The sequence below is a fragment of the Xiphophorus maculatus genome, chromosome 1 (assembly GCF_002775205.1).
Source record: "Xiphophorus maculatus strain JP 163 A chromosome 1, X_maculatus-5.0-male, whole genome shotgun sequence".
NCBI classification, from domain to species: domain Eukaryota; kingdom Metazoa; phylum Chordata; class Actinopteri; order Cyprinodontiformes; family Poeciliidae; genus Xiphophorus; species Xiphophorus maculatus.
In genome coordinates this window covers 19850837-19876456 of record NC_036443.1, presented here as the reverse complement: position 1 = coordinate 19876456, position 25620 = coordinate 19850837, and the positions used below count along the sequence as shown (strand labels likewise).

The following is a 25620-nucleotide window of genomic DNA, read 5'->3' as shown; positions in this document are numbered from 1 at the left end:
CTCTTGAGTTCCGTTGCTATGGCAAATAATGGTCTCAGCAGGTGTGAGCTCTGAGCTGTGAGCTCTCAAACACACAAGTGTGTTTGAGCAAACACACTTTACTGAAAAAAAGCATTGGAAACAAATCCTTCTTGTTCGGGAACCGTAATACATATTCGAAAAGCGTTTCGAGCGTATGACAGTTCAATGTGTCTTCTGCGATAGTCCCGAGATTCATATCTGTACCTCACTCAGAGCATTTACAGCGATGAGAGAAAGAAATGTTGTGCCCAGATATGAACCGAGATGGGCTGTCACTGTAATTTCAGCAAAAATGAGAAAGTTTGGGTCGCTTAGAGGCAAATTGTGGACAAACCGTAACTGGTATCGATGAGCCGTCTTCACTTTCGAAGAGATCACAGACGTATCTACAAAATGAAATTTGAATGGCATTTCTAGGTGAATTTGTGACGACACAGCAAATCCTCAAAAATAGGGTATTTCTAGGATTTTTCCCATTGAGTTATAATGGGGTTTTTTTCGTAGTTTTTTGCGAATTATGTCGCCACGTTAAGGCCAAATCCCACCAGAAGTAATAGCTCCAATGGCGTGAATTTTCTGCACGTTTTGATACCTCATTTGTAGGTGTGCACCCAGCGGTATGAGCCGCATTAACGGTTACGGAAGAAAAATAAAGTTCTATAATAATAATAATAATAACTAGAAAAACAAAATTTCTGAAGAAATTTAGCCGGGGCCTGCCAAGGCGCGCCCGTGGGGTATGGGCCCGGCGTCGTCACGCTACAAATTGGCATCGACGCAAAAGAACGCCGCAACGTAATCACTGGCACGCGGAGAACCGCAAGAATGTTAAGTAAGGCGGACGTGCACCGTTCAGTATGATTTAAAATTTTTGTCAAGGCTTTTATTTTGGAAGTTTTGTTAAACTTCATTTCAAAGGGCCAAACTAATCCCATGCGTAATAGTCATTGGGTTAAATCAGTTATATAATGCTCAACAGAGCAATTATCTGATTTAAAAATATTCAAGGGTTTTATTTTGAAATTTGCAGTATGCTTCATTTCAGAGGGCCAAACTATTCCATTGTGTAACAGTGCTTTGGATAAAAAAGTCACATAAAGCCAAAAAGCACAATTACCTGATGTAAAAATATTCAAGGCTTTTATTTTGAAATTATTATTATGCTCCATTTAAAAGTTCCGAACGAATCCCATGTGTAACAGTGCTTTGGATGAAAAAGTCATATGCGGCCAAAAAGAGCAATTACATGATGTAAAAATATTCAAGGCTTTTATTTTGAAATTATTATTATGCTCCATTTTAAAGTTCCGAACTAATCCCATGCGTAACAGTGCTTTGGATGAAAAAGTCATATGCGGCCAAAAAGAGCAATTACATGATGTAAAAATATTCAAGGCTTTTATTTTGAAATTATTATTATGCTCCATTTTAAAGTTCCGAAGTAATCCCATGTGTAACAGTGCTTTGGATGAAAAAGTCATATACGGCCAAAAAGAGCAATTACATGATGTAAAAATATTCAAGGCTTTTATTTTGACATTTTCAGTATGATTCATTTCAGAGGGCCAAACTATTCCATTGTGTAACAGTGCTTTGGATAAAAAAGTCACATAAAGCCAAAAAGCGCAATTACCTGATGTAAAAATATTCTAGGCTTTTATTTTGAAATTATTATTATGCTCCATTTTAAAGTTCCGAAGTAATCCCATGTGTAACAGTGCTTTGGATGAAAAAGTCATATAAAGCCAAAAAGAGCAATTACGTCATGTAAAAATATTCAAGGCTTTTATTGTGAAATTTTTGTTAAGCTTCATTTTAAAGTTCAAAACTAATCCCATGTGTAACAGTTACTGAGTTAAATCAGTTATATACAGCCCATAGCAGCAGGTAGTTCTAAAGGCCAGTTCAGTCCTGATCTGTTTCAACTGAGGATAGATAGAACTACAGCGATGCGTATTCGTAGTCCAAACCAGCAGCCAATAGCCTCTTGAGATCCGTTGCTATGGCAAATAATGGTCTCAGCAGGGTGTGAGCTCTGAGTTCTGAGCTCTCAAACACACAATTGTGTGTTTGAGCAAACACGTTTTACTGACAAAAAAGCATTGGAAACAAATCCTTCTTGTTCGGGAACCGTAATACATATTCGAAAAGCGTTTCGAGCGTATGAGAGGGCTATGTGTCTTCTGCGATAGTCCCGAGATTCATATCTGTACCTCACTCAGAACATTTACAGCGATGAGAGAAAGAAATGTTGTGCCCAGATCTGAAATTCTATTCAAATACATGGGAGAGAGCCTGAGACAGCCTCAGAAAATCCTGTCGCATGACTTTGCTCTGAAGCACCGTGACAGAAAACCGTACGGTCTAGATAAATTTCGAAAACATTTTACCGGAGCAGACAGGCGTATCAATGTCAGGACCGATTTTGATACTAATCGTGCGATATTTGTGGGCGTGATGGCGATTTCAAAAATGATTTGGGCTGAAAAAGTTGTCTTCATCTCTCACTCTAAGCAGCCAGAGACGCACTCTAACTTTAGGAAAAATGAGAAACTTTGGGTCGCTTAGAGGCAAATTGTGGACAAACCGTAACTGGTATCGACGAGCCGTCTTCACTTTCGAAGAGATCACAGACGTATCTACAAAATGAAATTTGAATGGCATTTCTAGGTGAATTTGTGACGACACAGAAAATCCTCAAAAATAGGGTATTTCTAGGATTTTTCCCATTGACTTATAATGGGGTTTTTTTCGTAGTTTTTTGCGAATTATGTCGCCACGTCAAGCCCAAATCCCACCAGAAGTAATAGCTGGAATGGCGTGAATTTTCTGCAGGTTTTGATACCTCATTTGTAGGTGTGCACCAAGCGGTATGAGCCGCATTAACGGTTACGGAAGAAAAATAAAGAAGAACTAGAAAATTTCGGAAGAAATTTAGCCGGGGCCTGCCAAGGCGCGCCCGTGGGGTTCGGGCCCGGCGTCGTCGCGCCACAAATCGGCGTCGACGCCAAAGAACGCCGCGACGTCACCAGTGGCACGCGGAGAACCGCAAGAACGTTAAGCGAGGCGGACGTGCACCTTTCGGTACGATTTAAAATGTTGTCAAGGCTTTTATTTTGGAAGTTTCAGTATGCTTCATTTCAAAGGGCCAAACTAATCCCATGCGTAATAGTCCTTGGGTTAAAATAGTTATATAATGCTCAAAACACAAGTAGCTGATGTAAAAGTATTCAAGGCTTTTATTTTGAAATTTTCAGTATGCTTCATTTCAAAGGGCCAAACTAATACCACGTGTAACAGTGCTTTGGATGAAAAAGTCAAATAAAGCCAAAAAGAGCAATTACGTCATGTAAAATTATTCAAGGCTTTTATTTTGAAATTTTCAGAATGCTTCATTTCAAAGGGCCAAACTAATACCACGTGTAACAGTGCTTTGGATGAAAAAGTCAAATAAAGCCAAAAAGAGCAATTACCTGATGTAAAAATATTCAAGGCTTTTATTTTGAAATTATTATTATGCTCCATTTTAAAGTTCCAAACTAATCCCATGTGTAACAGTGCTTTGGATGAAAAAGTCATATAAAGCCAAAAACAGCAATTACCTGATGTAAAAATATTCAAGGCTTTTATTTTGAAGTTATTATTATGCTCCATTTTAAAGTTCCAAACTAATCCCATGTGTAACAGTGCTTTGGATGAAAAAGTCATATAAAGCCAAAAACAGCAATTACCTGATGTAAAAATATTCAAGGCTTTTATTTTGAAATTATTATTATTCTCCATTTTAAAGTTCCAAAGTAATCCCATGTGTAACAGTGCTTTGGATGAAAACGTCAAATAAAGCCAAAAACAGCAATTACCTGATGTAAAACTATTCAAGGCTTTTATTTTGAAATTATTATTCTCCATTTTAAAGTTCCAAACTAATCCCATGTGTAACATTGCTTTGGATGAAAAAGTCATATACGGCCAAAAAAAGCAATTACCTGATGTAAAAATATTCAAGGCTTTTATTTTGAAATTATTATTATTCTCCATTTTAAAGTTCCAAAGTAATCCCATGTGTAACAGTGCTTTGGATGAAAACGTCAAATAAAGCCAAAAACAGCAATTACCTGATGTAAAAATATTCAAGGCTTTTATTTTGAAATTATTATTATGCTCCATTTTAAAGTTCCAAACTAATCCCATGTGTAACAGTTACTGAGTTAAATCAGTTATATACAGCCCATAGCAGCAGTAGTTCTAAAGGCCAGTTCTCAGTCCTGATCTGTTTCAACTGAGGATAGATAGAACTACAGTGATGCGTATTCGTAGTCCTAACCAGCAGCCAATAGCCTCTTGAGTTCCGTTGCTATGGCAAATAATGGTCTCAGCAGGTGTGAGCTCTGAGCTGTGAGCTCTCAAACACACAAGTGTGTTTGAGCAAACACACTTTACTGAAAAAAAGCATTGGAAACAAATCCTTCTTGTTCGGGAACCGTAATACATATTCGAAAAGCGTTTTAAGCGTATGACAGTTCAATGTGTCTTCTGCGATAGTCCCGAGATTCATATCTGTACCTCACTCAGAGCATTTACAGTGATGAGAGAAAGAAATGTTGTGCCCATATCTGATCCGAGGTCGGCTGTCACTCTAATATGAGCAAAAATGAGAAACTTTGGGTCGCTTAGAGGCAAATTGTGGACAAACCATAACTGGTATCGACGAGCCGTCTTCACTTTCGAAGAGATCACAGACGTATCTACAAAATGAAATTTGAATGGCATTTCTAGGTGAATTTGTGACGACACAGCAAATCCTCAAAAATAGGGTATTTCTAGGATTTTTCCCATTGAGTTATAATGGGGTTTTTTTCGTAGTTTTTTGCGAATTATGTCGCCACGTTTACCCCAAATCCCACCAGAAGTAATAGCTCCAATGGCGTGAATTTTCTGCACGATTTGATACCTCATTTGTAGGTGTGCACCCAGCGGTACGAGCCGCATTAACGGTTACGGAAGAAAAATAAAGTTCTATAATAATAATAATAACTAGAAAATTTCGGAAGAAATTTAGCCGGGGCCTGCCAAGGCGCGCCCGTCGGGCATGGTCCCGGCGTCGTCGCGCCACAAATCGGCGTCGACGCCAAAGGACGCCGCGACGTGATCAGTGGCACGCGGAGAACCGCAAGAACGTTAAGCGAGGCGGACGTGCACCGTTCGGTACGATTTAAAATGTTGTCAAGGCTTTTATTTTGGAAGTTTTGTGAACCTTCATTTCAAAGGGCCAAACTAATCCCATGCGTAATAGTCCTTGGGTTAAAATAGTTATATAATGCTCAAAACACAAGTAGCTGATGTAAAAATATTCAAGGCTTTTATTTTGAAATTTTCAGTATGCTTCATTTCAAAGGGCCAAACTAATACCACGTGTAACAGTGCTTTGGATGAAAAAGTCAAATAAAGCCAAAAAGAGCAATTACGTCATGTAAAATTATTCAAGGCTTTTATTTTGAAATTTTCAGAATGCTTCATTTCAAAGGGCCAAACTAATACCACGTGTAACAGTGCTTTGGATGAAAAAGTCAAATAAAGCCAAAAAGAGCAATTACCTGATGTAAAAATATTCAAGGCTTTTATTTTGAAATTATTATTATGCTCCATTTTAAAGTTCCAAACTAATCCCATGTGTAACAGTGCTTTGGATGAAAAAGTCATATAAAGCCAAAAACAGCAATTACCTGATGTAAAAATATTCAAGGCTTTTATTTTGAAATTATTATTATTCTCCATTTTAAAGTTCCAAAGTAATCCCATGTGTAACAGTGCTTTGGATGAAAACGTCAAATAAAGCCAAAAACAGCAATTACCTGATGTAAAAATATTCAAGGCTTTTATTTTGAAATTATTATTATGCTCCATTTTAAAGTTCCGAACTAATCCCATGTGTAACATTGCTTTGGATGAAAAAGTCATATACGGCCAAAAAGAGCAATTACTTCATGTAAAATATTCAAGGCTTTTATTTTGAAATTTTCAGTATGCTTCATTTTAAAGTTCTGAACTAATACCACGTGTAAGAGTGCTTTGGATGAAAAAGTCAAATAAAGCCAAAAAGAGCAATTACGTCATGTAAAAATATTCAAGGCTTTTATTTTGAAACTTTTGTTAAGCTTCATTTCAAAGGGCCAAACTAATACCACGTGTAACAGTGCTTTGGATGAAAAAGTCAAATAAAGCCAAAAAGAGCAATTACATGATGTAAAAATATTCAAGGCTTTTATTTTGAAATTTTTGTTAATATTCATTTCAAAGGGCCAAACTAATACCATGTGTAACAGTGCTTTGGATGAAAAAGTCAAATAAAGCCAAAAAGAGCAATTACGTCATGTAAAAATATTCAAGGCTTTTATTTTGAAATTATTATTATTCTCCATTTTAAAGTTCCAAAGTAATCCCATGTGTAACAGTGCTTTGGATGAAAACGTCAAATAAAGCCAAAAACAGCAATTACCTGATGTAAAAATATTCAAGGCTTTTATTTTGAAATTATTATTATGCTCCATTTTAAAGTTCCGAACTAATCCCATGTGTAACATTGCTTTGGATGAAAAAGTCATATACGGCCAAAAAGAGCAATTACTTCATGTAAAATATTCAAGGCTTTTATTTTGAAATTTTCAGTATGCTTCATTTTAAAGTTCTGAACTAATACCACGTGTAAGAGTGCTTTGGATGAAAAAGTCAAATAAAGCCAAAAAGAGCAATTACGTCATGTAAAAATATTCAAGGCTTTTATTTTGAAACTTTTGTTAAGCTTCATTTCAAAGGGCCAAACTAATACCACGTGTAACAGTGCTTTGGATGAAAAAGTCAAATAAAGCCAAAAAGAGCAATTACATGATGTAAAAATATTCAAGGCTTTTATTTTGAAATTTTTGTTAATATTCATTTCAAAGGGCCAAACTAATACCATGTGTAACAGTGCTTTGGATGAAAAAGTCAAATAAAGCCAAAAAGAGCAATTACGTCATGTAAAAATATTCAAGGCTTTTATTTTGAAACTTTTGTTAAGCTTCATTTCAAAGGGCCAAACTAATACCACGTGTAACAGTGCTTTGGATGAAAAAGTCAAATAAAGCCAAAAAGAGCAATTACGTCATGTAAAATTATTCAAGGCTTTTATTTTGAAATTTTCAGTATGCTTCATTTCAAAGGGCCAAACTAATACCACGTGTAACAGTGCTTTGGATGAAAAAGTCAAATAAAGCCAAAAAGAGCAATTACCTGATGTAAAAATATTCAAGGCTTTTATTTTGAAATTATTATTATGCTCCATTTTAAAGTTCCAAACTAATCCCATGTGTAACAGTGCTTTGGATGAAAAAGTCATATAAAGCCAAAAACAGCAATTACCTGATGTAAAATTATTCAAGGCTTTTATTTTGAAATTTTCAGTATGCTTCATTTCAAAGGGCCAAACTAATACCACGTGTAACAGTGCTTTGGATGAAAAAGTCAAATAAAGCCAAAAAGAGCAATTACCTGATGTAAAAATATTCAAGGCTTTTATTTTGAAATTATTATTATGCTCCATTTTAAAGTTCCAAACTAATCCCATGTGTAACAGTGCTTTGGATGAAAAAGTCATATAAAGCCAAAAACAGCAATTACCTGATGTAAAAATATTCAAGGCTTTTATTTTGAAATTATTATTATTCTCCATTTTAAAGTTCCAAACTAATCCCATGTGTAACATTGCTTTGGATGAAAAAGTCATATACGGCCAAAAAAAGCAATTACCTGATGTAAAAATATTCAAGGCTTTTATTTTGAAATTATTATTATTCTCCATTTTAAAGTTCCAAAGTAATCCCATGTGTAACAGTGATTTGGATGAAAACGTCAAATAAAGCCAAAAACAGCAATTACCTGATGTAAAAATATTCAAGGCTTTTATTTTGAAATTATTATTCTCCATTTTAAAGTTCCAAACTAATCCCATGTGTAACATTGCTTTGGATGAAAAAGTCATATACGGCCAAAAAAAGCAATTACCTGATGTGAAAATATTCAAGGCTTTTATTTTGAAATTATTATTCTCCATTTTAAAGTTCCAAAGTAATCCCATGTGTAACAGTGCTTTGGATGAAAACGTCAAATAAAGCCAAAAACAGCAATTACCTGATGTAAAAATATTCAAGGCTTTTATTTTGAAATTATTATTATGCTCCATTTTAAAGTTCCAAACTAATCCCATGTGTAACAGTTACTGAGTTAAATCAGTTATATACAGCCCATAGCAGCAGTAGTTCTAAAGGCCAGTTCTCAGTCCTGATCTGTTTCAACTGAGGATAGATAGAACTACAGTGATGCGTATTCGTAGTCCTAACCAGCAGCCAATAGCCTCTTGAGTTCCGTTGCTATGGCAAATAATGGTCTCAGCAGGTGTGAGCTCTGAGCTGTGAGCTCTCAAACACACAAGTGTGTTTGAGCAAACACACTTTACTGAAAAAAAGCATTGGAAACAAATCCTTCTTGTTCGGGAACCGTAATACATATTCGAAAAGCGTTTCGAGCGTATGACAGTTCAATGTGTCTTCTGCGATAGTCCCGAGATTCATATCTGTACCTCACTCAGAGCATTTACAGCGATGAGAGAAAGAAATGTTGTGCCCATATCTGATCCGAGGTCGGCTGTCACTCTAATATGAGCAAAAATGAGAAACTTTGGGTCGCTTAGAGGCAAATTGTGGACAAACCATAACTGGTATCGACGAGCCGTCTTCACTTTCGAAGAGATCACAGACGTATCTACAAAATGAAATTTGAATGGCATTTCTAGGTGAATTTGTGACGACACAGCAAATCCTCAAAAATAGGGTATTTCTAGGATTTTTCCCATTGAGTTATAATGGGGTTTTTTTCGTAGTTTTTTGCGAATTATGTCGCCACGTTAAGCCCAAATCCCACCAGAAGTAATAGCTCCAATGGCGTGAATTTTCTGCACGTTTTGATACCTCATTTGTAGGTGTGCACCCAGCGGTATGAGCCGCATTAACGGTTACGGAAGAAAAATAAAGTTCTATAATAATAATAATAATAACTAGAAAATTTCGGAAGAAATTTAGCCGGGGCCTGCCAAGGCGCGGCCGTGGGGTTCGGGCCCGGCGTCGTCGCGCCACAAATCGGCGTCGACGCCAAAGAACGCCGCGACGTAAGCAGTGGCACGCGGAGAACCGCAAGAACGTTAAGCGAGGCGGACGTGCACCGTTCGGTACGATTTAAAATGTTGTCGAGGCTTTTATTTTGGAAGTTTTGTTAAACTTCATTTCAAAGGGCCAAACTAATCCCATGCGTAATAGTCCTTGGGTTAAAATAGTTATATAATGCTCAAAACACAAGTAGCTGATGTAAAAATATTCAAGGCTTTTATTTTGAAATTTTCAGTATGCTTCATTTCAAAGGGCCAAACTAATACCACGTGTAACAGTGCTTTGGATGAAAAAGTCAAATAAAGCCAAAAAGAGCAATTACGTCATGTAAAATTATTCACGGCTTTTATTTTGAAATTTTCAGAATGCTTCATTTCAAAGGGCCAAACTAATACCACGTGTAACAGTGCTTTGGATGAAAAAGTCAAATAAAGCCAAAAAGAGCAATTACCTGATGTAAAAATATTCAAGGCTTTTATTTTGAAATTATTATTATGCTCCATTTTAAAGTTCCAAACTAATCCCATGTGTAGCAGTGCTTTGGATGAAAAAGTCATATAAAGCCAAAAACAGCAATTACCTGATGTAAAAATATTCAAGGCTTTTATTTTGAAATTATTATTATTCTCCATTTTAAAGTTCCAAAGTAATCCCATGTGTAACATTGCTTTGGATGAAAACGTCAAATAAAGCCAAAAAGAGCAATTACCTGATGTAAAAATATTCAAGGCTTTTATTTTGAAATTATTATTCTCCATTTTAAAGTTCCAAACTAATCCCATGTGTAACATTGCTTTGGATGAAAAAGTCATATACGGCCAAAAAAAGCAATTACCTGATGTAAAAATATTCAAGGCTTTTATTTTGAAATTATTATTATTCTCCATTTTAAAGTTCCAAAGTAATCCCATGTGTAACAGTGCTTTGGATGAAAACGTCAAATAAAGCCAAAAACAGCAATTACCTGATGTAAAACTATTCAAGGCTTTTATTTTGAAATTATTATTATGCTCCATTTTAAAGTTCCAAACTAATCCCATGTGTAACAGTTACTGAGTTAAATCAGTTATATACAGCCCATAGCAGCAGTAGTTCTAAAGGCCAGTTCTCAGTCCTGATCTGTTTCAACTGAGGATAGATAGAACTACAGCGATGCGTATTCGTAGTCCAAATCAGCAGCCAATAGCCTCTTGAGTTCCGTTGCTATGGCAAATAATGGTCTCAGCAGGTGTGAGCTCTGAGCTGTGAGCTCTCAAACACACAAGTGTGTTTGAGCAAACACACTTTACTGAAAAAAAGCATTGGAAACAAATCCTTCTTGTTCGGGAACCGTAATACATATTCGAAAAGCGTTTCGAGCGTATGACAGTTCAATGTGTCTTCTGCGATAGTCCCGAGATTCATATCTGTACCTCACTCAGAGCATTTACAGCGATGAGAGAAAGAAATGTTGTGCCCAGATATGAACCGAGATGGGCTGTCACTGTAATTTCAGCAAAAATGAGAAAGTTTGGGTCGCTTAGAGGCAAATTGTGGACAAACCGTAACTGGTATCGACGAGCCGTCTTCACTTTCGAAGAGATCACAGACGTATCTACAAAATGAAATTTGAATGGCATTTCTAGGTGAATTTGTGACGACACAGCAAATCCTCAAAAATAGGGTATTTCTAGGATTTTTCCCATTGAGTTATAATGGGGTTTTTTTCGTAGTTTTTTGCGAATTATGTCGCCACGTTAAGCCCAAATCCCACCAGAAGTAATAGCTCCAATGGCGTGAATTTTCTGCACGTTTTGATACCTCATTTGTAGGTGTGCACCCAGCGGTATGAGCCGCATTAACGGTTACGGAAGAAAAATAAAGAATAACTAGAAAAACAAAATTTCTGAAGAAATTTAGCCGGGGCCTGCCAAGGCGCGCCCGTCTGGTTTGTGCCCGGCGTCGTCACGCTACAAATTGGCATCGACGCTAAAGGATGCTGCAATGTAATCAAGTTCAGATTTCTTTAGCCGAAATCTCTTTGCTTCCTTGTCTTTCGTTAGGCGATGAAATACGTTCATGTTTGGTTCGGTTCAGTTCTACTCTAGTGGGCAGACTGTACCGCAGCTGCTGCGCTACAGATATTTCTCCGCTGATTTTCAGTAAAACTCTACAACGGAGAACCTGGAGGTTCTGGTTCGGATGAACAAAATAAACCCAGATATTTTATGTTTTATTATTTGAAATTATTGATAGGCCAAGCATAACGAAAAAAAACTCAGATCATGAAGTTATTTTATGTAATTCAAACAAAAATTATAATTTACATCATACCAAGCTAATATTATGTAGTTCTGCTGTTTTTCACTGTCGGCACAAGACGGCAGCTGAGAGTATCTGTATCCGAAGCAACTGATTCAGTGAAGTAGCTTAATATGCTAGTTCCGGTTATTTGTGGCAATTTCTGCAAGTCACAATAGCTCTAGGTTGAGGTAAAACAAAATTGCCTTATTTCAGCTGATCAGATTGATGTTAACAGAGATTTTGTAGCCTAACAGGTTTCACGAAAGCCAGTTAGCAAAGTGCTAACATGTGAACAAATTGTGGTTCCATCAAGCTAGCAGCTACGCTATCAGAGCCACAACAAAATATCCCACAGCAGTCAAACTTTTAAAATCGATCACATTTCTTAAAGAACACATTACATTTAACAACTGTAAGCAGTTCTAATAATATAGTAATGAAATTAAATAGTATATTTTATGGACAGAACACAAACACTTCTTACCTTAACCAAGCAGTCGGAAGCAGAAAGCTCTTCTTCTTCTTTTTGTTTTTAATGGCGGTTGGCAAGCAACTTAATGGTGTGCATTACCGCCACCTACTGGTATGGAGTGTGGATCAGGGCGCAACTTAAAAAAAAAAACACTAAATCCTTTCTATCAGTTTAGTTTTCTTAAGAAATTTTATGAAATAACATAAATATTCATGGGGCGTGCTGTGGTGGCGCAGGGGGTTAGCACGCCCCACGTTTCAGTTAACCGCTCCCCAATCTAAAGTCTTACATATAATCCTGTTACCTTCAAACATGTAATAACCGCTTTATTTATTTTGTGTTTAATTAATATCTTATTAAGTTTAAATGTCTCTATATCATATTTCCTAATTTATTGTACTTGCTTTATATTTTCCACAATTAATTATTACATGTTCTACTGTTTCCATATCCATACCACACTCACATCTACCTGTTGGATGTTTACCAATCAAATTTAAAGTTTTGTTTAATCCAGTATATCCAAGGCACAATCTTTTTTTTTTCATACTTGCTCTTTTCGCTTTTCAGACTTACAATACTTCATTTGAGCCAGCTGGGGGAGACAATTCTCTGTTTTAGCCAGTAGGGTATTAGGGTTTTCAATGGATTTTCCCCATTGACTTATAATGGGGTTTTTTTCGTAGTTTTTTGCGAATTATGTCGCCATGTTCATCCCGAATCCCACCAAAAGTAATAGCTGGAATGGCGTGAATTTTCTGCAGGTTTTGATACCTCTTTTGTAGGTGTGCACGCAGCGGTATGAGCCGCATTAACGGTTACGGATGAAAAATAAAGAATTATAACTAGAAAAACAAAATTTCTGAAGAAATTTAGCCGGGGCCTGCCAAGGCGCGCCCGTCGGGCTTGGGCCCGGCGTCGTCACGCCACAAATCGGCGTCGACGCTAAAGAACGCCGCAACGTAATCAGTGGCACGCGGAGAACCGCAAGAACGTTAAGCGAGGCGGACGTGCACCATTCAGTACGATTTAAAATGTTGTCAAGGCTTTTATTTTGGAAGTTTTGTTAAACTTCATTTCAAAGGGCCAAACTAATCCCATGCGTAATAGTCCTTGGGTTAAAATAGTTATATAATGCTGAAAACACAAGTAGCTGATGTAAAAATATTCAAGGCTTTTATTTTGAAATTTTCAGTATGCTCCATTTTAAAGTTCCGAACTAATCCCATGTGTAACAGTGCTTTGCATGAAAAAGTCATATACGGCCAAAAAAAGCAATTACGTCATGTAAAATCTTCAAGGCTTTTATTTTGAAATTTTCAGTATGCTTAATTTTAAAGTTCCAAACTAATCCCATGTGTAACAGTGCTTTGGATGAAAAAGTCACATAAAGCCACAAACAGCAATTACGTCATGTAAAAATATTCAAGGCTTTTATTTTAAAATTTTCAGTATGCTTCATTTCAAAGGGCCAAACTAATCCCATGTGTAACAGTGCTTTGGATGAAAAAGTCAAATAAAGCCAAAAAGAGCAATTACATGATGTAAAAATATTCAAGGCTTTTATTTTGAAATTTTCAGTATGTTTCATTTTAAAGTTCCGAACTAATCCCATGTGTAACAGTGCTTTGGATGAAAAAGTCATACAAAGCCAAAAACAGCAATTACATGATGTAAAAATATTCAAGGCTTTTATTTTGAAATTATTATTATGCTCCATTTTAAAGTTCCAAACTAATACCATGTGTAACAGTGCTTTGGATGAAAAAGTCAAATAAAGCCAAAAAGAGCAATTACATGATGTAAAAATATTCAAGGCTTTTATTTTGAAATTTTCAGTATGCTTCATTTTAAAGTTCTGAACTAATACCATGTGTAACAGTGCTTTGGATGAAAAAGTCAAATAAAGCCAAAAAGAGCAATTATGTCATGTAAAAATATTCAAGGCTTTTATTTTGAAATTTGCAGGATGCTTCATTTCAAAGGGCCAAACTAATCCCATGCGTAATAGTCCTTCGGTTAAAATAGTTATATAATGCTCAAAACACAAGTAGCTGATGTAAAAATATTCAAGGCTTTTATTTTGAAATTTTTGTTAAGCTTCATTTTAAAGGGCCAAACTAATACCATGTGTAACAGTGCTTTGGATGAAAAAGTCAAATAAAGCCAAAAAAGAGCAATTACGTCATGTAAAAATATTCAGGGCTTTTATTGTGAAATTTTCAATATGCTTAATTTTAAAGTGTAAAACTAATCCCATGTGTAACAGTTACTGAGTTAAATCAGTTATATACAGCCCAAAGCAGCAAGTAGTTGTAAAGGCCAGTTCTCAGTCCTGATCTGTTTCAACTGAGGATAGATAGAACTACAACGATGCGTATTCGTAGTCCTAACCAGCAGCCAATAGCCTCTTGAGTTCCGTTGCTATGGCAAATAATGGTCTCAGCAGGTGTGAGCTCTGAGCTGTGAGCTCTCAAACACACAAGTGTGTTTGAGCAAACACACTTTACTGAAAAAAAGCATTGGAAACAAATCCTTCTTGTTCGGGAACCGTAATACATATTCGAAAAGCGTTTTAAGCGTATGACAGTTCAATGTGTCTTCTGCGATAGTCCCGAGATTCATATCTGTACCTCACTCAGAGCATTTACAGTGATGAGAGAAAGAAATGTTGTGCCCAGATATGAACCGAGGTCGGCTGTCACTCTAATATGAGCAAAAATGAGAAACTTTGGGTCGCTTAGAGGCAAATTGTGGACAAACCATAACTGGTATCGACGAGCCGTCTTCACTTTCGAAGAGATCACAGACGTATCTACAAAATGAAATTTGAATGGCATTTCTAGGTGAATTTGTGACGACACAGCAAATCCTCAAAAATAGGGTATTTCTAGGATTTTTCCCATTGAGTTATAATGGGGTTTTTTTCGTAGTTTTTTGCGAATTATGTCGCCATGTTAATCCCGAATCCCACCAAAAGTAATAGCTGGAATGGCGTGAATTTTCTGCACGTTTTGATACCTCTTTTGTAGGTGTGCACGCAGCGGTATGAGCCGCATTAACGGTTACGGATGAAAAATAAAGAATAACTAGAAAAACAAAATTTCTGAAGAAATTTAGCCGGGGCCTGCCAAGGCGCGCCCGTCGGGCTTGGGCCCGGCGTCGTCACGCCACAAATCGGCGTCGACGCCAAAGAACGCCGCAACGTAACCAGTGGCACGCGGAGAACCGCAAGAACGTTAAGCGAGGCGGACGTGCACCATTCGGTACGATTTAAAATGTTGTCAAGGCTTTTATTTTGGAAGTTTTGTTAAACTTCATTTCAAAGGGCCAAACTAATCCCATGCGTAATAGTCCTTGGGTTAAAATAGTTATATAATGCTCAAAACACAAGTAGCTGACGTAAAAATATTCAAGGCTTTTATTTTGAAATTTTCAGTATGCTCCATTTTAAAGTTCCGAACTAATCCCATGTGTAACAGTGCTTTGGATGAAAAAGTCATATACGGCCAAAAAAAGCAATTACGTCATGTAAAATATTCAAGGCTTTTATTTTGAAATTTTCAGTATGCTTAATTTTAAAGTTCCAAACTAATCCCATGTGTAACAGTGCTTTGGATGGAAAAGTAAAATAAAGCCAAAAAGAGCAATTACGTCATGTAAAAATATTCAAGGCTTTTATTTTAAAATTTTCAGTATGCTTCATTTCAAAGGGCCAAACTAATCCCATGTGTAACAGTGCTTTGGATGAAAAAGTCACATAAAGCCACAAACAGCAATTACGTCATGTAAAAATATTCAAGGCTTTTATTTTAAAATTTTCAGTATGCTTCATTTCAAAGGGCCAAACTAATCCCATGTGTAACAGTGCTTTGGATGAAAAAGTCAAATAAAGCCAAAAAGAGCAATTACATGATGTAAAAATATTCAAGGCTTTTATTTTGAAATTTTCAGTATGTTTCATTTTAAAGTTCCGAACTAATCCCATGTGTAACAGTGCTTTGGATGAAAAAGTCATACAAAGCCAAAAACAGCAATTACATGATGTAAAAATATTCAAGGCTTTTATTTTGAAATTATTATTATGCTCCATTTTAAAGTTCCAAACTAATACCATGTGTAACAGTGCTTTGGATGAAAAAGTCAAATAAAGCCAAAAAGAGCAATTACATGATGTAAAAATATTCAAGGCTTTTATTTTGAAATTTTCAGTATGCTTCATTTTAAAGTTCCAAACTAATCCCATGTGTAACAGTGCTTTGGATGAAAAAGTCATATAAAGCCAAAAAGAGCAATTACATGATGTAAAAATATTCAAGGCTTTTATTTTGAAATTTTCAGTATGCTTCATTTTAAAGTTCTGAACTAATACCATGTGTAACAGTGCTTTGGATGAAAAAGTCAAATAAAGCCAAAAAGAGCAATTATGTCATGTAAAAATATTCAAGGCTTTTATTTTGAAATTTTTGTTAAGCTTCATTTTAAAGGGCCAAACTAATACCATGTGTAACAGTGCTTTGGATGAAAAAGTCAAATAAAGCCAAAAAAGAGCAATTACGTCATGTAAAAATATTCAGGGCTTTTATTGTGAAATTTTCAATATGCTTAATTTTAAAGTGTAAAACTAATCCCATGTGTAACAGTTACTGAGTTAAATCAGTTATATACAGCCCAAAGCAGCAATTAGTTGTAAAGGCCAGTTCAGTCCTGATCTGTTTCAACTGAGTATTCCACTATAGATAGAACTACAGTGATGCGTATTCGTAGTCCTAACCAGCAGCCAATAGCCTCTTGAGTTCCGTTGCTATGGCAAATAATGGTCTCAGCAGGTGTGAGCTCTGAGCTCTGAGCTGTCAAACACACAAGTGTGTTTGAGCAAACACACTTTACTGAAAAAAAGCATTGGAAACAAATCCTTCTTGTTCGGGAACCGTAATACATATTCGAAAAGCGTTTTAAGCGTATGACAGTTCAATGTGTCTTCTGCGATAGTCCCGAGATTCATATCTGTACCTCACTCAGAGCATTTACAGTGATGAGAGAAAGAAATGTTGTGCCCAGATATGAACCGAGATGGGCTGTCACTCTAATGTGAAGAAAAATGAGAAACTTTGGGTCGCTTAGAGGCAAATTGTGGACAAACCGTAACTGGTATCGACGAGCCGTCTTCACTTTCGAAGAGATCACAGACGTATCTACAAAATGAAATTTGAATGGCATTTCTAGGTGAATTTGTGACGACACAGCAAATCCTCAAAAATAGGGTATTTCTAGGATTTTTCCCATTGAGTTATAATGGGTTTTTTTTCGTAGTTTTTTGCGAATTATGTCGCCACGTTAAGCCCAAATCCCACCAGAAGTAATAGCTGGAATGGCGTGAATTTTCTGCAGGTTTTGATACCTCATTTGTAGGTGTGCACCAAGCGGTATGAGCCGCATTAACGGTTACGGAAGAAAAATAAAGAATAAAGAAACACTTTCTCCGACAATAGCAATAGGTTCCTGCCATTGCTTTGCATGGCAGGCCCCAATAATAATAAAGAAACTTTTCTTGGGAGAATAGCAATAGGTTCCTGCCATTGCTTTGCATGGCAGGCCCCAATAATACTTAAAGAGACGCTTCTCTCCGACAATAGTAATAGGTTCCTGCCATTGCTTTGCATGGCAGGCCCCAATAATATTAAAGAGACGCTTCTCTCCGACAATAGTAATAGGTTCCTGCCATTGCTTTGCATGGCAGGCCCCAATAATAATATTAAAGAGACGCTTCTCTCCGACAATAGTAATAGGTTCCTGCCATTGCTTTGCATGGCAGGCCCCAATAATATTAAAGAGACGCTTCTCTCCGACAATAGTAATAGGTTCCTGCCATTGCTTTGCATGGCAGGCCCCAATAATAATATTAAAGAGACGCTTCTCTCCGACAATAGTAATAGGTTCCTGCCATTGCTTTGCATGGCAGGCCCCAATAATAATAAAGAAACTTTTCTTGGGAGAATAGCAATAGGTTCCTGCCATTGCTTTGCATGGCAGGCCCCAATCAGAGTCCTCGAATATTGACCGAAGAGTTTCATTAACTCAAAGCAGCATTTGTGGTCAGAAGCCTCCTTCTGGCTTTTGAGTGTGTACTTCATATGTTCATGCACGTGTTCTTTATGGCTTAAGCTGATTGGTTCTACCACTAAATGGTGTGGTTGAAGTTGAACCACCATTTTTGGGGCCTGCCATGCAAAGCAATGGCAGGAACCTATTGCTATTCTCCCAAGAAAAGTTTCTTTATTATTATTATTATTGGGGCCTGCCATGCAAAGCAATGGCAGGAACCTATTGCTATTGTCGGAGAAAGTGTTTCTTTATTCTTTATTTTTCTTCCGTAACCGTTAATGCGGCTCATACCGCTTGGTGCACACCTACAAATGAGGTATCAAAACGTGCAGAAAATTCACGCCATTCCAGCTATTACTTCTGGTGGGATTTGGGCTTAACGTGGCGACATAATTCGCAAAAAACTACGAAAAAAACCCCATTATAAGTCAATGGGAAAAATCCTAGAAATACAATATTTTTGAGGATTTTCTGTGTCGTCACAAATTCACCTAGAAATGCCATTCAAATTTCATTTTGTAGATACGTCTGTGATCTCTTCGAAAGTGAAGACGGCTCGTCGATACCAGTTACGGTTTGTCCACAATTTGCCTCTAAGCGACCCAAAGTTTCTCATTTTTCCTAAAGTTAGAGTGCGTCTCTGGCTGCTTAGAGTGAGAGATGAAGACAACTTTTTCAGCCCAAATCATTTTTGAAATCGCCATCACGCCCACAAATATCGCACGATTAGTATCACAATCGGTCCTGACATTGATACGCCTGTCTGCTCCGGTAAAATGTTTTCGAAATTTATCTAGACCGTACGGTTTTCTGTCACGGTGCTTCAGAGCAAAGTCATGCGACAGGATTTTCTGAGGCTGTCTGAGGCTCTCTCCCATGTATTTGAATAGAATTTCAGATCTGGGCACAACATTTCTTTCTCTCATCACTGTAAATGTTCTGAGTGAGGTACAGATATGAATCTCGGGACTATCGCAGAAGACACATAGGCCTCTCATACGCTCGAAACGCTTTTCGAATATGTATTACGGTTCCCGAACAAGAAGGATTTGTTTCCAATGCTTTTTTTCAGTAAACCGTGTTGGCTCAAACACACAATTGTGTGTTTGAGCATGTATGACTCACAGCTCACACCTGCTGAGACCATTATTTGCCATAGCAACGGATCTCAAGAGGCTATTGGCTGCTGATTTGGACTACAAATACGCATCGCTGTAGTTCTATCTATCCTCAGTTGAAACAGATCAGGACTGAGAACTGGCCTTTAGAACTACCCGCTGCTATGGGCTGTATATAACTGATTTAACTCAGTAACTGTTACACATGGGATTATTTTGGAACTTTAAAATTAAGCATACTGAAAATTTCAAAATAAAAGCCTTGAATATTTTACATGACGTAATTGCTCTTTTTGGCTTTATGTGACTTTTTCATCCAAAGCACTGTTACACATGGGATTAGTTTGGAACTTTAAAATTAAGCATACTGAAAATTTCAAAATAAAAGCCTTGAATATTTTACATGACGTAATTGCTTTTTTTGGCCGTATATGACTTTTTCATCCAAAGCACTGTTACACATGGGATTAGTTCGGAACTTTAAAATGGAGCATACTGAAAATTTCAAAATAAAAGCCTTGAATATTTTTACATCAGCTACTTGTGTTTTGAGCATTATATAACTATTTTAACCCAAGGACTATTACGCATGGGATTAGTTTGGCCCTTTGAAATGAAGTTTAACAAAACTTCCAAAATAAAAGCCTTGACAACATTTTAAATCGTACTGAATGGTGCACGTCCGCCTCGCTTAACGTTCTTGTGGTTCTCCGCGTGCCACTGATTACGTTGCGGCGTTCTTTAGCGTCGACGCCAATTTGTGGCGTGACGACGCCGGGCCCAAGCCCGACGGGCGCGCCTTGGCAGGCCCCGGCTAAATTTCTTCAGAAATTTTGTTTTTCTAGTTATAATTCTTTATTTTTCATCCGTAACCGTTAATGCGGCTCATACCGCTGCGTGCACACCTACAAAAGAGGTATCAAAACCTGCAGAAAATTCACGCCATTCCAGCTATTACTTTTGGTGGGATTCGGGATGAACATGGCGACATAATTCGCAAAAAACTACGAAAAAAACCCCATTATAAGTCAATGGGGAAAATCCATTGAAAACCCTAATACCCTACTGGCTAAAACAGAGAATTGTCTCCCCCAGCTGGCTCAAATGAAGTATTGTAAGTCTGAAAAGCGAAAAGAGCAAGTATGAAAAAAAAAAAAGATTGTGCCTTGGATATACTGGATTAAACAAAACTTTAAATTTGATTGGTAAACATCCAACAGGTAGATGTGAGTGTGGTATGGATATGGAAACAGTAGAACATGTAATAATTAATTGTGGAAAATATAAAGCAAGTAGAGAGAAGCTAAAACAATAAATTAGGAAATATGATATAGAGACATTTAAACTTAATAAGATATTAATTAAACACAAAATAAATAAAGCGGTTATTACATTTTTGAAGGTAACAGGATTATATGTAAGAATTTAGATTGGGGGAGATGCTGTCGTACACACTCCAGCACAGTAGATGGCGATAATACATATTAACGTTAGATGTCACCCGCCGCTAAAATCACAAAGAAGCAGAAGAAGCTTTCTGCTTCCGACTCTGCTTGGTTAAGGTAAGAAGTGTTTGTGTTCTGTCCATAAAATATACTATTTAATTTAATTACTATATTATTAGAACTGCTTACAGTTGTTAAATGTAATGTGTTCTTTAAGAAATGTGATTGATTTTAAAAGTTTGACTGCTGTGGGATATTTTGTTGTGGCTCTGATAGCGTAGCTGCTACCTTGATGGAATATTTTTTCTACGACAAAAACCGGAATCACAATTTGTTCACATGTTAGCAATTTGCTAACTGGCTTTCGTGAAAGCCAGTTATTGATTACATTGAAGCGTTCTTTAGCATCGATGCTAATTTGTAGCATGACAACGCCGGGCCCAAACCGACGGGCAAGCTTTGGCAGGCCCCGGCTAAATTTCTTCAGAAATTTTCTAGTTACATCTTTTATCCATCTTGTGGGTAGTTACAGAGCCACATAAACCATGAAAGGACAGCGGAGAAATGGGATTACAGAACAAGTGTAGTGACGTAGTGATACAGTATAAAACAAAGACCTTATCAGTAAAGTGACAGCAAAAGGATGAATGGTTGCCTTGAAATTTTCTATCTCTTTAGGAACGTCCTGCCCTTTTCTTACACTAGCCCTTCAGCACGTCATCACCACAATATTCCCCATAATGCTGTACATCCTTTAGGGGGATTATAGTTTGTATAGGCTCAACAAACACGCTGTTCCACCAGGTGCTTGCAAATTGCTGCTGACAGTAGTCTGGTGGCGCTATGTGGGGGAGGGCTGCTCTGTGGAGCTGGAGGTCTGATGAGGACTGAGAATAAGTGCTTCCTATCTACAAGCATTTAGGCACACCCAAATGGCTGCCATGGGAGGTTCAAGGCTTTATCAAACATGCATGAATGATTCAAAGCAACACTCTTGGTATGTTTTTGATGATGCAATAACATTACAACATGAAGCTTAAAAAAGTTGATTTTGCATAATACCCCTCCCCCTCCTTACAAGTGCAGTACGTAGTTTTTACAAAATATGTTTCTTCCATATTTAATAAAACTGCCACCATGTCATGACAGTATGGTATGAGACAGATAATCTGTGAAAAAAAATCTATCTCCTCCCACTGCTACTATTGTAGTCTACAAAAAAAAGCACCCAGTCAAAAACAATCAATCACAGCCAGGAGGAGTGTGTTAGTTTTGTCAATCAACTTCGTGTACCCGCTTCTAAATTTGCTAATGGTGGAGACACAACTTACCTTTACATTAGAAAAACTTTTTTCCGCTGTCATCGGTGGCCTTGCTAGGTAGCCTTAGCTTTTGTGGCTGACTAAATTGTGGTGAACCAGCTTTAGCATAAGCAAAGAGTAACTTTTATTAAAAATATGTTTTGACATATTTGCTAAAACTGTCATTATGTCGTGACAGTATCATATAAAGCAGATAATTAGTGAAAAAAATCTAGCTCTTCTGGCATCTCCCGGTGATAACTGCAGAAGTGCAACACTTGATCAGAAACAACCAATCAGCCAGGAGGAGAGTCTTAGCCTCTGTCAATCATGCTTGTGTATGCACTACTCATACACCACATATACACGTTAGAGAAAAAATTAGTGTATCCATAGCAACACATGCACGAAAATTAGAACAAGTACAAATGTATTTAATAAAAGAAGATAGGGCTTTTTTTGTTTTTCTTTTTGTTTTAAATAATAATAATTGAATTTCAGTCTACGGGCTAGACTCACATCAGATGCCAGAACCGAAGTCAAACTTATGCCGAATAAAACGAATGCGGTGTTTACAAGGGATATTCTGATTTGATGAAAGATATCGATCTGTTTTTGTTGAACTTTTGTCAAAATTGGTGTTTTCTGCCACAGACAAGAGAAGCAGGAGAGTGTATTGTGCATGCAATCACAGTGACAGTCTTTTGTGAGCACCACGCATTCGGAACATTCTGATTTGATAAAATTTCGGGTGATTAAACACCCACATGTCAACCCTCCAGGAAATTATGCCTGCTTGATGCGCTAGGCAGAAGTTTGATAAACTACTTAGTGTAATCATGGGAGCACAAAACAAGTTTGTCTAGTATGGTTAAGAAATATATTTCAATAGCCTTGACAAGTATGTACAAGTGGTGAAAAACACTGGAATACAAATTAGTAAGCCTACATTCAACAATTTGTGTAGCCTGAACTAAGACTATATTTTCAAGAAGTTTACATTTTAAATATAGACACCCAGTTCTCATTTGTGATGTATGACTAGGCTAAGACATAGATCTACTCCAAACATAAACAGCATCAAGAGATACAGTATATCAGTATTGTTAACAGTGATAATTGTTAACCTGATATGGATTCATAGTGGCAAACAAGAAAATGGTGTGGCGTTAAATCCCATAAATCCTCCCATTCCTGCTGTTCTATTTTATGAGCAACTGAACTTCTTCGTCTTGGTAATTTTGTTTGCTCGTCCCATGATTTGAGATTGTGATAAAAGTGATAATAAGATTAATCTCACTGCTTTGTCTCTGACAGCCAGAGTTTGCAGCAGCTCAAAAATGTAATTGTGGCGTTGCTGTGTCCGGGGGCTGTGTCTGACCAGATGTTTGGCCAGATGCTTGTCCAAATAGCCTGTCCCAAGTGTAGGGAGAAATATTTTCTGTGAACATGCAGCATGTTTATTCATGCGCTGTGGAGCTTCCCTGCAGTAGATTACTCATACTTGACATTACTTATCGTCCCAAATGTGCAACACATAGTAAGCCTATTCATGTCCTCTTCAACTTTCTCACATTCAGCTTAGAAACGTGTTGTTGCGCTAAATCACAACAAACGTCATGCTTAGAACTTGTAAAGTGACGTCAAATTACGAAGTCAAATTTCTTTTAAGTCATACTTGATCAATCAATTTTATAAAATTAACATAGTTATTTGATTGTGCTGTAAAATGGCACAGTATGTCTGGAAAATACATAATACCTTGCCTTTAAGGTGATTCTTCACATTAATTTTCTCTTGTGTAGGGGATGCATGATGACACATTATGCATCCCCTATTATACCAGAATTGGTCTCTAATGGATGTTTTTATTGGTTAGAACACATTTATCCCCAAATTATTCTAGTTTGCTCATTCTTGCCTGCAGAGTGCAACGGGCTTCCTCCAGTACTTGGATGTGTCCGTTGGAAAGGAGGTGGCAGCCATCTGTACCAAGACCGGCCGGCTTGATGTGATGTGCCAGAACCCTCACAACGCTGTCATCCACCTCGGCCACTCCAACGGCACAGTTACGCTTTGGTCACCCAATCAGAAAGAAGCCCTGGTCAAAATGCTCTGTCACCAGGGTGGCGTCCGTTCAGTTACTGTGGACAAAACTGGCACGTGAGTCACATGCAAGTTGATAGATTTCTTATCGAAAAAATTTTGAATTAAAAGTTTGTAAATGCTTGTAACAATAGCTGCAGTAGAAATGGCATTTAATGCCTTCTTTTTGTGTTTAATACTTGTCGTGTTTATTCCTTCGTCATTTATATTTAACAGCTCTCTTTACAGAAAAAGAAGTATTTTGCTTTGCCTTTATTGCCTCCAACGATTTGATGTGAAAATTGTTCAGCAAAAACACAAAAAACTGAGATGACAGTCAACACACCATCAGCATGTTAATCTGCATTGTAATTTGGTAACTGTTCAGAAAGCAACCTTTCATGATGACTTTCAGGGCTTTTTTTTGTGTCTTCCGGCAGATACATGATTACATCGGGAATGGATAAAAAAATGAAAGTCTTTGACATCAGAGCTTTCAAGCCCCTCAGGTCTTACTTCCTTCCTACTGGAGCTTCATGTTTGTCTCTGAGCCAGAGAGGACTGCTGTCTGCAGCCACAGGGGACATTGTTCAGGTGACTGTTTGCAAATCACCTACCGCAGAGATAGCGATCTGATTGCAAGGAAATGGGCCTTCACTATCTTGATGTGGGTCGGAAACTGCGGCGTTTTAAGAAGTGGTCTGTGAAAGCTGCAGTGTGTAATTTTTATAAGAGATATGCTTTCAAATATTTGTCAAAACCGCCACCGTCACTGTGTTGTGACAGCATAGAATGAGACAGATGATCTGTGAATAAATGACGCTCCTTTGCCTTCTCCAAGTGCTCCTACTGCCATCCGCAGAAATACATTGCAGATGGCAACCACACAACCAATAAAAGCCAAGAGGAGGGTTCTTTTATTCTTTATTGATGCCTTGTAAATGTTTTTACAGAATTAAAATCTTTTTTCCAAACTGCTATATTAATTTCTTAAAACAAGAATTTGGTGTACAAGTTTTAATTTTTGTATGGCTTTTCTTTCTGTTCCACACCTGGTTAATATTATACATACCTCCTCTTGGTTTATTTATCTCTTTACATGTTGCAGGACAACTGCACTGTTATAGTAATCATTAATCTCCTGGGATAATTTTGCTAGATATCTGAGGATTCCTCATCACAGTTGGTGGAGTTGATTTAAATATTTCTGTTTCCTGTTAGAGGAGCAGGATTATTTAGCAAGACATTTTCAGAACTTGAATTTTCTTTTGTTTTAGAAAGTAATCTATAAATCCTTTCAGTGAATGTTGGTAACTTTTTTAGTCTCTCCCTCCAGGTTTACAGGGATGTGTGGAGCACACCAGTCACTAAACCCTACATGGCTCACCGGGTGCGAGGATCAGTTTGGGGACTTGGCTTTTGTCCCTTTGAGGATGTCCTTGGAGTTGGACATGGCGAGGGTTTCACCAGCATGCTCGTACCAGGTCAGCTCATCTTTGTAGCTTTCAGTTAAACATAACCTCTGCGGTGTCTGAGCTATTAAGCACAAATACTCTGAAGGCCTCAGGAAGCATTAAAACTTTTGACCAGAAA

At 37.3% G+C, this 25620-nt stretch overlaps 1 protein-coding gene across 1 annotated transcript in view; it reads left to right on the top strand.

The window, feature by feature from the left end:
- wdr46 (WD repeat domain 46) overlaps positions 1 to 25620 on the top strand; it is a 45548-nt gene that overhangs the window by 17922 nt on the left and 2006 nt on the right. The window contains exons 9-11 of the mRNA XM_023332182.1: positions 23870 to 24105; positions 24468 to 24621; positions 25364 to 25511. Coding sequence (XP_023187950.1) covers positions 23870 to 24105; positions 24468 to 24621; positions 25364 to 25511 — 538 coding nt within the window. The remainder of the gene's footprint in view (positions 1 to 23869; positions 24106 to 24467; positions 24622 to 25363; positions 25512 to 25620) is intronic.